Source organism: Anopheles coustani, chromosome 3 (genome assembly GCF_943734705.1).
Source record: "Anopheles coustani chromosome 3, idAnoCousDA_361_x.2, whole genome shotgun sequence".
NCBI classification, from domain to species: Eukaryota; Metazoa; Arthropoda; class Insecta; order Diptera; family Culicidae; genus Anopheles; species Anopheles coustani.
Genome location: NC_071288.1, coordinates 92,273,377 through 92,288,425, shown reverse-complemented (window position 1 = coordinate 92,288,425; position 15,049 = coordinate 92,273,377). Strand labels below are relative to the sequence as shown.

The 15,049-nt window shown below is 42.3% G+C and overlaps 2 protein-coding genes across 2 annotated transcripts; both read right to left on the bottom strand.

The window, feature by feature from the left end:
• Positions 1-5,704: 5,704 nt before the first annotated feature.
• On the bottom strand, positions 5,705-7,072 carry LOC131269504 (fibrinogen-like protein A). The gene is made up of 3 exons (XM_058271896.1): positions 6,926-7,072; positions 6,640-6,855; positions 5,705-6,541 (listed from the first exon to the last, which is right to left on the bottom strand). Exons 1-3 carry the CDS (start codon positions 7,070-7,072, stop codon positions 5,705-5,707), a joined length of 1,200 nt encoding a protein of 399 aa, XP_058127879.1.
• A 1,395-nt stretch (positions 7,073-8,467) lies between these two features.
• Positions 8,468-10,395, bottom strand: LOC131269498 (angiopoietin-related protein 7-like). Its single transcript, XM_058271881.1, has 6 exons — positions 10,342-10,395; positions 10,187-10,270; positions 9,898-10,116; positions 9,699-9,773; positions 9,414-9,632; positions 8,468-9,310 (listed from the first exon to the last, which is right to left on the bottom strand). Exons 1-6 carry the CDS (start codon positions 10,393-10,395, stop codon positions 8,468-8,470), a joined length of 1,494 nt encoding a protein of 497 aa, XP_058127864.1.
• Between the last annotated feature and the right edge of the window lie 4,654 nt (positions 10,396-15,049).

The following is a 15,049-nucleotide window of genomic DNA, read 5'->3' as shown; positions in this document are numbered from 1 at the left end:
GACTCCAACAAATAACAGAAGTCGCCAACACGGTTATCAACATTGAAAATCAACGATACGAAACGCACCAGACAGAGATTCGTCAATTAATCCTGTTATCAAACATGAACATGCTACAAGAAAAATTAGAAGTAATTGAAGATGCCATCATACTCGCGAAACACGGGATTCCAAGCAGCAAGCTACTATCCCTAGATGATCTAAACTCCATAGCCCAATTCCTAGAGAGTAACAACATTACTTACCGTACTCCAGAGGAATTGCTAGGGCAATCAACTGCGCATGTTGCTGTAAACCAAACGCATATTATCTACATACTAAAGTTCCCCAAAGTAACCACACAAATGTACGAATACGAATACATTGACTCCATAATCCAGCACGAGAGACGGATTATCGTTAAACAAAATTTCATAATACGAAATCGAACGCATGTATTCGAAATTACGGAAAGATGCCAAGAGCAGGAAGATTTCTACATATGCCAACAAGTAAATCTACAACAACCCACCAAATGCATAGAAAAACTCGTGAAACGAGAAGACGCCGAATGTCAATACGAAAAAATTTACTCGAAAGGATTGGTGAAACGCATTAATGACGCCAATATTCTCATTAATGATGCAATCGCAGAAATATCGTCAAATTGCAGTAATGCAAACCAAGTATTGAACGGGTCATACTTGATACAATTTGAAAATTGCAACATAATCATCAACGGAGAAATTTATTCAAACAATGAAGCCATCATTCCCGGTAAACCATACTACTCGACAGCGGGAATAAAAGTCAACATAAGCGAAATTGAAGACAGACCACCGATAGAATATTTAAACAATCTTACGTTGCAACATCGAGAAACTCTACAAAGTATAAATCTACAAAACAATTCCATCAAATGGAAAATTCATGCATTCGGAGGAACGTTCATGTTACTATTCATATGCGCAACCGTAATCTGCTTATTTTTCAATAGAAGGAGAATGGTAAAAGTAAACATAAACCAAGAACCGCAACGCGGAGAAACATTCGTAAGCAGACCAACATCATTCCACGCAGCAACAAGACTTTGAGGACAAAGTCATTTAAGAAGGGAGGAGTCAAGACAACGCCAGCGTATACATTGTGGACAACGCCATCGCATACATTGTGGACATCGCCAGAGCAAACATTGTGAGTCAACATTCGATCATCGCGACGCGGCCCCCGGACCACAACATTATGCTGAGTTGCAGCTTCCCATAGCAACGCGGACCGCCCGCATTATGCTGAGATTGCAGATTCCCGCAGCGACGCGGACCACCTAGAATCAGAAGACCGTGAACCAACGATCCAGATCGCGAACCGATCATCAGTTGGTATCCAGCATCCGAACACGATAGTTGGGTATTAACCCGCACATATGTTGTAGGAAATAAAGTTTAAGTTTTTTTAAAACTCAAACACCCGCAGCAGTGCGTTAACTTATCTGCATGTCGGAATGAGATTACTGAAAATGCAACCGATTTTCCAAAGTAGAATATGCTTAACAACAACAAGTGGGGTGGAATTGCAGAGAGGGTGAGGCAAAAGTATCTAACTAAAGCTTTGGAATAGAACGGAAGTATTAAAATAAAATAATTAAAGTAAAACTTCATCATCAATTTACAAGCTTACTAATTTGGTGTTAACCATAGATAAATCATTATATTTCTTTTAACGGTTGGCATCATTCCTTGTTCAAAACATTTAAGTTATGTGGAGTTGTTTTAAAATTGTTTTTAATTTATTGTTAATATTTTTTTTAATGTGTTTTCTATTTTTAAATAACCATTTTATCAAATATTTTTTTCCTTTCAGTATTGAATTGTTTTTTGGTATTTATCCTTCTGTCTTGCAATCGATTGTGATGATTTTGTAAAATCATGATATTTCTTTTAACGGTTGGCATCATTCCTTGTTCAAAACATTTAAGTTATGTGGAGTTGTTTTATAATTGTGTTTTAACTTAGTGTTAATGTATCTTTTTTAAATGTTTTTGTTTTCCTTGTTAATAATAACTCTTATCAAGTATTAAATTTGTTTTGGAAGTTTTCTTTCTGTGTTGCAATGGATTGTGATGATTTTGATAAATCATGTTTTTTTTAATGGTTGGCATCATTCCTTGTTCAAAACATTTTAGTTATGTGTAGTTGTTTTAAAATTGTGTTTTTAATTTACTATTAATATTTCTTTTTTTATGTTTTTTCCCTTTTTAAATAACCAGTTTTATTACAACTTTGTTTTTCTTTCAGTATTGAATTTGTTTTGGTATTTTTCCTTCTGTGTTGCAATGGATTGTGTATTCTGTTCTTTTCTTACCAACTCTTCTTTTTCCTACCGTGCTTACCAAAACAAGAGGACCTTTTCTTAAAATTAAACCCAAAACACGACCCAATCCGACGGTCGGTCGGTTCACGTTTCCACGATTTTCAACCCGCACCACCGCCGGCCGAAGTCGAGTAATCAATTAAATAATCTTAATTGGATTTCAAACTTTCGACAATAATTTCAAATTACATAAATTTGAATTCTATTCACAATTCTTCTGTCGCGCGCGCGTTCTGTGTTCACGTTCCGCTTCCTTCGCTTCCGTCCTCCATCGCGAACCGTTTGTCAACCCGGGCTGATTCATTGCAGTTAATTCCTTGCCCTCATCGTGCGACCCTCATCCGCAGCATCCCGCCTCTGTCCAAATCGTTTGATCTCCATAACTTTACACGGTGCAGTTGTGTGTCTCCGGATGCATCGCGAATCGAGCGCTCGTTGAGAATGGCTACCTCCTTCATGGGTCCGAACTTTACAGCGCCCTGTGTCGTTTGGTTCTTGTCCCCTGTGTTTTGTCTCTTTCCGGAGATGACGCGACGAAGACGAAGACCCACTCGCGACCACCGATGGATCCGCGTTAAAGGTCGAATTATTATTATCTGTCCATTTCCTGTCGTCGCGGGTTGCTCTTTTCTGGAAAAGTGCATCCGCGGCTTTTTCTGCAAGTGACGTTTGGAAGTGGCAGTCCACGGGGGGAGGCATGAGGCAGCGTTTCGGGGGGATGAAAAGAGGATCCATTGAAGGCACCATTTACGCATCGTCCGACCCGTCGATGACACACGGACGACGCCGGAGCTAATAATTCGCATAAATTTCTTAATTTGGCATTGCATCGGTTGCTAATGGCATTATGCAAAAAGCCGCACATGTGTGTGTGTGTAAGTGTGTGTGCGCGTTGCCGCTAATCATCCCCTCACGCTGCGGGAACGGTTGCGTATGGAACCTAGCTGTCCTCTCGCGGGCCAAAGGTCCGAGCACGGAACGGAACTGCGCCAACTGGCCGTAAGACATAATAACCCACAACTTGCGACCACAGACGACCCGGGCCGGTTCCATAAACAACCGGAACTTTTGTGCTCCTCCCCCTTCTCGCTCCTTTCTCTGCCCCTCCTCTCTTTCCTCCACACTTCGACGCGGATCGAATAAATGTTTAATGATTGCTAATAGTCTGCAAATGGTAAGGGCAACGGAAGCTCGCTCTTGGGCATTAGGGCATTGTGAGATTGTACCAGTCTGCGTGTGTGTGTGTGTGTGTGTGTGTATGTTTTCCTTTATGCCAGTAATAGATAGTGTACACCCGTGGGTTTCGCTCGAAATTGGCAAGCCCCGACTCTGCCTCACATTTGCCGACAGATGTGATATTTTCTTCGGGCGATATTTACGAGCTTTACTTATGAGAAGTTGCGATAGGGAGATCGTTGTGTTACCTCGAAACACATGTTTCCAAATGTCAAGGGTCATATTGCTTACTGTGATTTGTTTTTGTTTTTGTAACTCATTTGTGTAGTTTATTTTAATAGTTGTGGTGTGCCTTAAAGATGTTTGTTAAAAAGGTTTTCTTTTCTGTTTACATGTTGTTCAAACATTTTTACTTTTTTTTTATGTGTTTGTTATAAGTTGTGCCTTTTTACCTTGTTTATTTTATCTTCGTTACGCTTTTATACTCGAGTTAGTAATTTGTTTGCATTTTTCTATTGTTTTTATTTACGCCATTTTTGTTTCCCCAATCTTGTTTTTTTATTATGTTTTCTTGTTTAAATTTTTCGTTTTGAAATAGATATTTTTCTCTAAACCTTGACTCTAGAATCACTCGCCTTAGGCAACTTGCCAACAGAAATAAGACTGTCCAGACTGAAAAAGGAACAAGGACCATAGCCAATTTAAGCACAACAAAACGAGTACAGTTAGCGCTACCGTTTGATTGTTGACTGTGTTCCTAACCCTCTAATTAGTCATTCCAACAATTCTCCTAGGATCGCAGGGCCACTTATGTTTTATTCAGGCATCGATCACTCGCAAATGTTGTCTCTAGAAAACGAAAGAGATGAGAAAATGGTCGCGCTTGCAACTCTGTAGCGCTGTGCAGCGGCAACGGTAACATTAGCAGCATCTCACATGCAACAGTTACGCAGCGCAATAGAATAAACAACGGCCGTTGCAGTCCCCCCCCCTTTGGGGTCGATTCTTTTGTGCCGATTCCCGCTCGAACGGCGATGCATAATGACATTCCCGGTGCCATTCCGGGGGCTGCTCATCCAAGCCCGAACCGTTGTTACTGGAAATGGAAATGCATCGCATTGCATCGGAATGGATGCGACCCGTCCGGTTGTTGTGCGCCATCCGCGGGAGCCCGAAACCGAAACCATTCGCCATTACGGGCTGCACATTTGCGATCGGCGGATGGCGTTTTCTGTTGTTCGTTTTTTTTCCTTTTCCCCACCCCACCCTTGCGTGCCACCTTAAGCCGGCCGCAGTCGTATTGCTTGTTTTATGGCGTTTCGATTGCGTACACGCAGTGGCGCATAAAATAATAAACATAAAATAATAATCATTATGAGCACGAACTCGGCAGGTCTTTGTGGACGGAAGAAAGGATGGGAAGGAAGGAAGGGAGAAATGCTATGGGAAGCTCGGAATTTCCAATTCCTATTCCGGCTACCGGTGCGCCATTAGGATCGGTTTGCATCGGTGAGTCGTAAAGTATTCTCGATCGCACAATGACGCTCCCGAGTCCTTGCGGAAGTCCTGCAGCGTTCGACGTTTCGATCGGCGGCTTTCAATCCGAACGATTTAACAATAATCGTCGTTGCGCTGTTATTATTACTTTCAACTGTCGTTCAACTGCTGTCCGGTGCACCATTTGGGCAGCGGGAAGCCATGTTCGTCCGCTTCGGTGTCGATATGGATGGCCGCGGTGACGTCTCATTAGCAAAACATGACGACCGACGCACAGCGAGAGCTCATTCGCTTGCAATCGACACATTATCCGTTCGACCGTTCGACGATGGATGGCCAAATGTGCCTTCGAAGGAGTTAAAAACAAATGAACTGACCTCGTGAGTTGGTTCGGGAAACGTTACGTTTTGAAACGAACTGCTGATGTTCAAACAATATGAACTGCGAACAAGTTTAATATCAACCTTTCTTCCTGTCATTGCTATTCACCCAGTGAAACAATCGAAGCAAATCGGAATTTAGCGTCTAAAAGTTGTATACGAGAAAGGTAAATAACATTTGATTGAATTCGATTGACGAAGAAGAGGGCATGGCTCTTGTGCCATTTGGGGACAATGAAAACCGTTGTAAACACATGTTATTATCAATCGGTTGTGAGTAACTCATTTTATTGGATCAATTTTTAATTGATTTCACGAAGCATCATTCTGCTGTAAGCCATGCCGCGCTGGTCATTTTTAAAATGCCACCAATACATCGCTTTTTGACTTGATAAGTTTCCATACGGTCCGTTGAGGTTGGCATTGCCGCATCCATTATACCACCAAGCCCCGTTACGAGCCTCGGCACATTGAACACTACTATCGTTATCATTATCGCTATCCTTAGTAGTGAACTTCATGCCCTGATTCCAAGCCATTGAATCTCCAACCGTTCCACTATAATTTCCAATCTTCAGGACGAACTTTTCCGCTTCACTGCCAATCTCGAAGTGGTCATACTTTGCATAGCCGTAGTTTCCATCATAGTCTTTCACTTCCACCATAAGCTCGTGCTTCCGGGTTGAGGTCAGCTGATGAAGATACTTCAAACCTAACCAAAACTCACCGTCAATTGTGCCAAAGCCATCGCGATACTCATCCCAGGTTCGGTAGAAATCAACTTGCCCGTTAAAGCGATACTGGAATACAATCCAGCCACCGCCGAATGCGACCTGCTCACAATATACTGTTTTAAATTGACCATTCCCAAGATGGATGGCATAAGAACCAGTTTGTTTTGATGATATACTCTTGCATGAGCTAGGAATACTGTAGTTCTTGATGTATTCGGTTTCATTTTGCAGCTTTTTGAAGTTAGCTTCTAGCTCGTCATGTTTTACCTTCGATTGTTCTTCCAACCTGGTCATGTTCCGCATCATCTGCTGCAGGGTATTGTCCTTTGCCTGGATTTGTTTTTTTATTTCAATCAATTCACCTTTCTGAGATTCTTCTCGCTCCTTCTCATTGCGTTTAAGTTCCTAGAAAAAATAAATCACAACTGTAAATCAGTTCTTCAACGGATGTTACATATATACATTCAATGGCTAAAATTATAATGCAAAATTAATGTTTTTACCTTAATAGAACGCTCGATTTCCTGCAAGGAGTCGTCCTTGGCCGTTACATTGCTTTCCAATTCCATCAACGTGCTCTGTACACTTTCATAATGCGCTTGAACAGAACTTTCCACTGACTCTTGAAGAGAGTCATTAATAGAGGTTTGATTGAGTTCTAACTCAGCAAGCTTGTCTTGCAGCGTTTCATATCTGCTGGTCATAGAATCTTCCACTTGCTGCAAATAGTAAAGCAATTGAATAATTGGTTTTGGACATATTTGAAGTGAAGAATAATTTATAATTTACCTTCATAGAGCGTTCCATCGACTGCAGCAAGTCGTCTCTTTTCTTTAAGCTGTTCTCCAATTCCAACAACTTTTCTTGCACCTCCTGCAGCAAAGTCAAACCAAGCTGTTGATTCTTTAATTTGAACAATTTTTCACTTTGCAACATATTTTTACCTTCAATGATTCGTTCAGTTTCTCTCCATGACTGTCGATTTCCGCCTTAGCACTTGGGATTTCCGGTGGTCCATTTTGCCGAAAGAAAAGTTTACTCATAAACAAATCTACACCATATCTATCGGAATCCGAGGTGGTCACGGATGAGAAAAGAACAAACAACAGCACTACACACACAAGAGCCTTCATGGCGAAGGGACACTAAATGCTTAACAGCTTGGTTCTACAACACTTCTGATGATCGACTGCGGATCGCGGGGCTATTTTATATGTCCTGAGGCGTGAGAAAAAAGGGCAGCAGATTTTGATAACCATTTGTTTTGGGAAGTGTCGTCGCATAATGTAGCCAAAATTGGCGCCATTCTTGATAGTGCAATTTCCCACGGTATTTTGCGGTTCTTGCGGTTGTTATCAACAAGCATCGTTGAAACTGAATTTGGTTTATTGTTTATGTGTTTGAGTATGTTTCCAATGATGTTTGTGCAACTTCTTATGGATCGTGCGGGGAAGCTGATTACAGCGAACTTTGAACGGAACGGAATTAGATATACGATCGGACGTACTGAAAGATAAATGACTTTTGCACGACCTGGAAACGATTATGCAACGATCAAATATTTATAAAAGAAAGAAAGAACTTAATTGTTTGGGAAATTCGTTTGGAATTGTAAAATAAGAGCTTACCTTCCTTTTTTTCTTCTGCAGTAGAATCGTATCGACAACTTTAATGGGTTTCAATTGATGGTGTGTCGTTTGCCGATTTTGTTTTGGGCTATGAATTTACAGATTAGAACAATCCGGTTGAAAGCTTGAAAGGCTGGATTTTTTCATTTTTTTTCTATTGTTTTTAGTATTTGAAGCTTGAAGAACTTGTGTGTTTGAATTATTTGAACTAATTTTAATCAACTACTAATATAGTTTTACTGATGAACTCCTCCCTGGATGCATTTCAACATTTTACCTCCATTTCATGAAATCCTGACTCAATGGTCATTTGGAATAGCTCAAAATTAATAGAATCAAGAAAGAAAAAAAATACTTACTTTTATAGAACCACCACCATGACACGAAACGTCCAGAAGTAAATTAGGTTTTGTTTTTATTTGTGATACACCATGTGAAACAATCGAAGTGATTCGGAATTTAGCCTCCCAAAGTTGGACACAAGAAAGGTAAATAACATGTGTGACATTTTTATACGCAAAGGGGTTTTATTTGAATTTGATTGACGAAGTATGGGTCACCTCTTGTGCCATTTTGGGCCAACCACTTGCATAGTAGAGGTTTTGAATCGTGATAAATGATATCACCTTCTGATTGAATGAAAAACTTACAACACATGTTATCATCAATCGGTTGAGCGTAACTCGTTTTATTGAAACCATTTTTAATCGATTTCACGAAGCATCATTCTGGAGTATACCATAGCGCGACGGTCATTTTTTAAATGGAACCAGTACATCACCTTCTCTCCATCACGTGATATGTTTCCATACGGTCCGTTGAGGTTGGCATTGGTGCAGCTGTGGTACCACCAAGCTCCGTAACGAGCCTTGGCACATTGAACACTACTATCTTTATCATTATCGCTATCCTTAGTAGTGAACTTCATGCCCCGATCGTAAATCATTGAGTCTCCAGCCGTTCCACTATAATTTCCAACCTTTAGGATGAACTTTTCCGCTTCACTGCCAATCTCGAAGTGATCATACTTTGCATAGCCGTAGTTTCCGTAATAGTCTTTCACTTCCACCATAAGCTCGTGCTTCCGGGTTGAGGTCAGCTGGTGAAGATACTTCAAACCTAACCAAAACTCCCCGTCAATTGTTCCAAAGCCATCGCGATACTCATTCCAGGTTCGGTAGAAATCAACTTTCCCGTTGAAGCGATACTGGAATACAATCCAGCCGCCGCCGAATGCGGTCTGTTCACAAAATACCGTTTTAAATTGACCATTCCCAAGATAGATCTCGTAAGAACCAGATTTGTTTGATGACACGTCCTTGCATGACCTAGGAAAGCTGTGGTTTATGATACTTTCGGTTTCATTTTGCAGCTCGTTGAGGTTAGCTTCTAGCTCTTCAAGTTTAACCTTCGAATGGTCTACTAATATGGTCATGTTCCGCATCATCTCCTGCAGGGTATTTTCCTTTGCCTGCATTTGTTTTCTGATTTCAATCAGTTTACCATTCTGAGTTTCATCTCGCTCGTTCACATTGCGTTCAAGTTCCTAGATAAAATAAATTCTAACTGTAAATCAGTTCTTCAACAGATGTTACAATACATGTACACAACTCAATGACTACAATCATATTGCAAAATTAATTTTATACCTTAATAGATCGCTCGATCTCCTGCAGGGAGCCGTCCCTTGCTGTAATGTTGTTCTGAAGTTCCATCAACGTGCTCTGTAGATTGTCATACTTTTCCTGAGTTGGACGCTCCATCAACTTCTGCAAAATGTCATCCTTAGTGAGAGTATGATTCTGCTCTAATTCAGCAAGCTTGTCTTGCAGTGTCACATATCTACCGGCCAAAGAATCTTTCACTTGCTGCAAACAGTAAATCCATTAAACTATTTATTTTGCTCTAATATTGTGTGCATCCAAATGGCTTACCTTAATAGAATCGTCCGTTTTCTTTAAGCTCTTCTGAAATTCCAACTCATTTTCTTGTGCAGACAGTTGCACCTCCTGCAGCAAAGACAGTTCAAGTCGTTAGCTCTTTAATTTGAACAACTTTTTTCATTCCAACATTTTCTTACGCACATATGTGCAATTCGATGGATAAGATCAAAACGCAAATCAATGTACTTACCTTAATAGAACGCTCGATCTCCTGCAGGGAACCGTCCTTTGCTGTAATGTTGTTCTGAAGTTCCATCAACGTGCTCTGTAGACTGTCATACTTTTCCTGAGTCGGACGTTCCATCAACTTCTGCAAAACGTCATCCTTAGCAAGAGTATGATTCTGCTCTAATTCCGCAAGCTTGTCTTGCAGCGTTTCATATCTACCGGTCATAGAATCTTCCACTTGCTGTAAGTAGTCAAATATTTCAATTATTGGTTTTGGACATATTTTTAGTGAAGAATAATATATAATTTACCTTCATAGTGCCTTCTATCGACTGCAGCAAGTCGTCTCTTTTCTTTACGCTCTTCTCCAATTCCAACAACTTTTCTTGCACCTCCTGCAGCAAAGTCAAACCAAACCGTTGATTCTTTAATTTGAACAACTTTTGTCATTTAAATATGTTCTTACCTTGAATGATTGTTCAATTTCGTCCAGTTTCTCTTCATGACTTTCGATTTCCATCTTCGCACTTGGACCTTGCGGTGGTGTATTTGGCCGAAAGAAAAGTTTACCCAAAAACAAATCTCCATATCTATCGGACTCCGAGGTGGTTCCGAATGAGAAAAGAACAAACAACAGCACAACACACACGAAAGCCTTCATGGCGAAGGGACACTAAATGCTTAACAGCTTGGTTCTACAACACTTCTGATGATCGACTGCGGATCGCGGGGCTATTTTATATGTCCTGAGGCACGAAAAAAAGGCTGCAGATTTTGATAACCATTTGTTTTGGGAAATGCCGCTGCATAATGTTGCCAAAAATAGTCCCGTTTTTGATCGTGTAATTTCCCGCGATATGGTTTATCACGAGCAGTGTGGTTTGCCAAACACATTCGTTCTTCTTCCAAATTCGTTTTGGTGAAGGATGATAACAACGAGTGATTCAAGTAGAATAAGAAGCTGTCAGAATTATTTTGCTTTCCTCTCCAGTCTCGTCATTCGATTCATCTCGGTATGTGACGGTTTCTCCACTTTTTAGCGATAAACGTTCAGCAACTGTGTGTGCAATTGCGGACCAGGAAACAATTATCATGTTCTCGTGTTTTATTATGTTATCTCTAAAGTAAGTTGACCAATGCTGTGGTCAACTCAGCATCGTTTGTTTAAAGAGAAGTGCGTACGCTGAAGCTCATATGCATACCATCAAAGATATATCTTATGTTGATATGTTCTACACTTATTTTTTCTCATGTTTTTTTGTTTTTTGAAGTGTTATTAAAACAAAATCGCTTGATGCCCTCAAACCACTGCAAGTAACGAGAATCAACGTATTAGTTGCAACCGAAGTGAGTGAAGGCAAACCGCTCGTTATCTCAACCGAAACCGGGCCGTTGGGTTCCCGTTTGCAGAAGGAGAAGATTCGCCGGTGCATGAGCTCATTTGCCGGCGAAATGCAATCCTCTTAATTTCCTTCGAGAGCGGACTTCATTTGTGGTTTATTAACGTGAGTGTGCTTCTGGCGTGTTCCTCCATAAAGTGTGCTCATTTTAATCGGATATTTTAGCAACTCTGGACACTAGTTTTTACTGGTTTTAATTTGTAAAACAAGATGGCTCGGCACATCTTTAACCTGTCAATCCCTCGTCAACGTGCGCCAATCGTCCGTTCGTTGACCCTCGTTTCGCGAGTTGTACGATTTTTTGGAGTGTCAATTTGATAATTTGCGTTCGAGACTGAAAGGCAGCTGCTGTACAGAGCCGGTACCTTGAAAAGAAACCAGTCTGCAGGATTCTAAGAAATTTACATCTTGATGTAGGGCTCCACCAAGGCGTCCCTCGTGTCGGTCATTCACACAAACAGCTGAGCTTGGTCCCGAACTGCTACTCCGAAGGTAAGATCAGCTGATTTTCTTCGCCGCTTTCGACGGAACCGTTTGACCGGACCGGCCATAATAAGGGCGACAGGTGTCGGCTGCACGCCACGTCCATCAGCGGCACGTGCCAAAAACGCACGTCTCCCAGCATCCTTCCGGACCTCCCCCTCCCCCCGCGGATCCCCAGGACTCGGCCGAACGCGGCCGAAAGCCGGGCTCCCATTAGCTACTTAGGCGCTAATTGGATTAACAACGTCGGCCCCTAGTGTTGCACCTTTTCTAAGGAGCGCCCCGAGGCCAGCGAGAGGCTAATTTACAAGTCAAACCTGACCTGGCCACTTCTTGGTGTTGTTGTTGCTCTTCAGATCGATAATTTATACCATCATTTGTGCTTGCCGAACGTCGAAAACCGGCTTTGAGCTCGTACTTTTTCGGCGAAAAAACAAAACTGATCCAACTGCTACTTGCACGTGGATTGGAAAATAGGCGGAAAAAACACCCCACCACACCCCAACACCCGTGTCCTCGGACCATCGGACCATCGGAGCGTCGGGTTCGGAAGATTAAACAAACAGCATATCGACGTGTCCATGCCAAAACGTGACATTCGATGATTTTTATCTTTCATCCTCCTCTTCACCACACTCACCCCTCCCATTCGATCGTTTCCCACGGACCTCCCCCGGCTTCATTCGAGGGTGAACTGCACATTCAGCCCCCTCACCACACCCCCTCCCATCGCGGTTCTATCGGGGGTTTGATTTTTGTTTTTCCTTTAACGGTTCCACCGACGCTGAGTGATGTCGAGATGATGAAAAGTATCCGCCATCAAATATGCATGCCAGCGATAGATCAACCCGATAGGCGACCCGTTGGCAACTTTCCGTGTCCGGCTGTTTGTGTGTTGTTGTTGTTGGTGTGTCCCCTCACCCGAGATCTCCTCCGATTTTCAAAACCGTTTCAATCAATCTAACGAAATCGAAACGATTTCGGGCTGGACACTGTGTTTCTATCGCTTCTCTTTTATTGCACGTAACAGGAGGGAGTGAGACGGAAAATGGTTGGCCGTTTCCGTCGCACGCTACCCTGGTGAGTGTGGGTAAGGACACGAGACTCCTAAAATGGCTTCGACCCGGACGAATCGAGAAGGCCTATCGGAGATAATTAATTTATTAAAAACAAATTAATGATTTACATTTTAAATTTACTTTTTATTGGATCTACGAATTCCCCCTCCCCGCTTCCCTCGTCGTTTCGTCATGGGCGTTTTTGATTGTGGCTCTCAGACGGTGGGGGGGGGGGGGGGGGGGGGGGGAAGGCGCGACGGATTTAATTCCGAGCAAAGGCAAAGGCGATATCGGCCGTACGATTGATGATCGCTTAGGCTGAGCTGAGTGATTTTTATATGCGCTTTTATTGACTTCGACGCCTACGATCGCCGAAGACGATCCACCTTCGAAGACGCGGTGGTCAGATTTATGGACACTTTTCCCGCCCGTTCCGAAATGGGGTGCAAATGGGAGAGCGAGGACCGACATTGTGGTTCTCAAATTAAGAAACAATCAAATCACTGATTTTGTCAACGTGGAAAGTGCGTATAAAATTGAGTTACGGCTGGCAGCGTTTTATGATGAGGTTCGGTTGGAATATCGTATCGCTTCCAGTGTGGAAGGTGTTCCGTTTTATGGCTTTGGTGAGGGGAAAGTTTATCTCGAATGCATTTTTAATACATGTTCGACTTTATTTTATCTAACTTTATTCAGAAAATCTGACTATTTAGATACCATGACAGCTTTTTTGGGTGAAGTTATCTGTTTCAATGTGTTAATTACGCAAACGCAAGACGACCCTCTCTGGGAAAGGCTGCACATTTACTTGCTAAATTATTTTACGATCCCAAACAAACAATTTAGATCACCTTCGTATTTTTTTTTCCATTAAACCAAAATGAACCCGTTTGTTTTCCTTAAAAACGGCAAAGTCTTCTTCATTCCGGAACTCGCCATCTCGAATGAATGAACAAATGAAATAAAAATCAACACCAACGGCACACCTCGTCACTGCCCCTTGACGACTCGTGGGACCTTCCACCCCTCACCACACAAAAGGACGGCCCATTTTCTCACCACTTCGTTAATTTTTAAGCGCCAATATTTCTTCGAGAACGCCACGAACGGAACGGGGTGTCGTTTTTTGCGCACTCTGCCAGAAAAAAACAAAAAAGGTTGAACCCGTTTTTTTCCTAAGCATGATGTTGCCCTAAGTTCGGGCGGAACGGCGGCATGCAAGGAAGGCAACATAAAAATTCATAACTCAAAACAACAACTCAACTCCGAAATGAAATCGTTTGGCGTTCGTTATGATGGACGGTTGGTGAGGAAGGGGATAGAGTGGGGTAAAATGTGTGTACATTCTCTCAAAACTGAAGAAAAAAAAAGGAAAAAAACGGTCCTCGCGAAGGAAAGCGCCGAAAAAGCACGGGAAATAAAAATCTAAAACAAAAGTAATTCCAAGGGCAACGCATTGGTCCGGGAAGCGATGATTATGATAACTCTTTTTCGCTTTCATCACCAGACTGGTGTGGGGGGGAGGGGAAGGGTTTGCAAAAAAAAAAAGATACGAGATACAACCAGACATCCGCAACCCTTTTCCCTCCCCCCGTCCCCTCCGGTGAAAAAGAAAAGCTTCCGAAAGCTCTCCAACTCCGACTGGACTGTTGTTTTTGAAAGGGTCACGATCATGTTGCGCAAGAGAAGCTGGCGGAATTTAGAATTAAGCAATGGAGCATACAAACAAACCCGGGTGGGGACAAACAAGAAGAAGAAGAAAAGGGGGAAATAAAAAAAAAGAGAGTAGTGAATGGGGTTGTCCCGGGTGCGGCGAAAGAAACCTGATAACAAATGGCTCGAACGTGTTGAACGTAGGTTCGCGCTGCGTGGAATTTATTATTCCACCCTGCGCGCGGAATGATGCGGGACGACGCGGGACGAACCCCCTGGACTACGTTTCGGGGGGTTGTGTATTTTTTCCTCTTCCTTTTCCTCTTCCTAGCTTCCATTTTTCCACCTTGCTTCTGATCATCTCCACACCTTATCAACATTTTACTTCGATTTTGAGAGGTTCGCTGCTCTGCTGCGTTTGGCTGCTTTTTCTTTCCCATTCATCGGCGAGTTCGGAAGAAAGTTTAATATAAATTAACGGCGAGGAAATTGCGCCCACGCTGGCGATCAAGAATTTATCTAATGGGTTCCCGTTTTGGTTCGGAGCGTGGGATATTTTTCCGTTTTGTTTTTCATCGGA

Bases quoted from the DNA above. Each gene is read 5' to 3' on its own strand.
- LOC131269504 (XM_058271896.1), bottom strand. From the start codon at position 7,072: ATGTTGCAAAGTGAAAAATTGTTCAAATTAAAGAATCAACAGCTTGGT. The intron at 6,856-6,925 runs GTAAATTATAAA...TACTATTTGCAG, and splicing joins CGATGGAACGCTCTATGAAG to CAAGTGGAAGATTCTATGAC. The intron at 6,542-6,639 runs GTAAAAACATTA...TATTTTTTCTAG, and splicing joins AAATCGAGCGTTCTATTAAG to GAACTTAAACGCAATGAGAA.
- LOC131269498 (XM_058271881.1), bottom strand. From the start codon at position 10,395: ATGGAAATCGAAAGTCATGAAGAGAAACTGGACGAAATTGAACAATCA. The intron at 9,774-9,897 runs GTAAGTACATTG...TCTTTGCTGCAG, and splicing joins AGATCGAGCGTTCTATTAAG to GAGGTGCAACTGTCTGCACA. The intron at 9,311-9,413 runs GTATAAAATTAA...TATTTTATCTAG, and splicing joins AGATCGAGCGATCTATTAAG to GAACTTGAACGCAATGTGAA.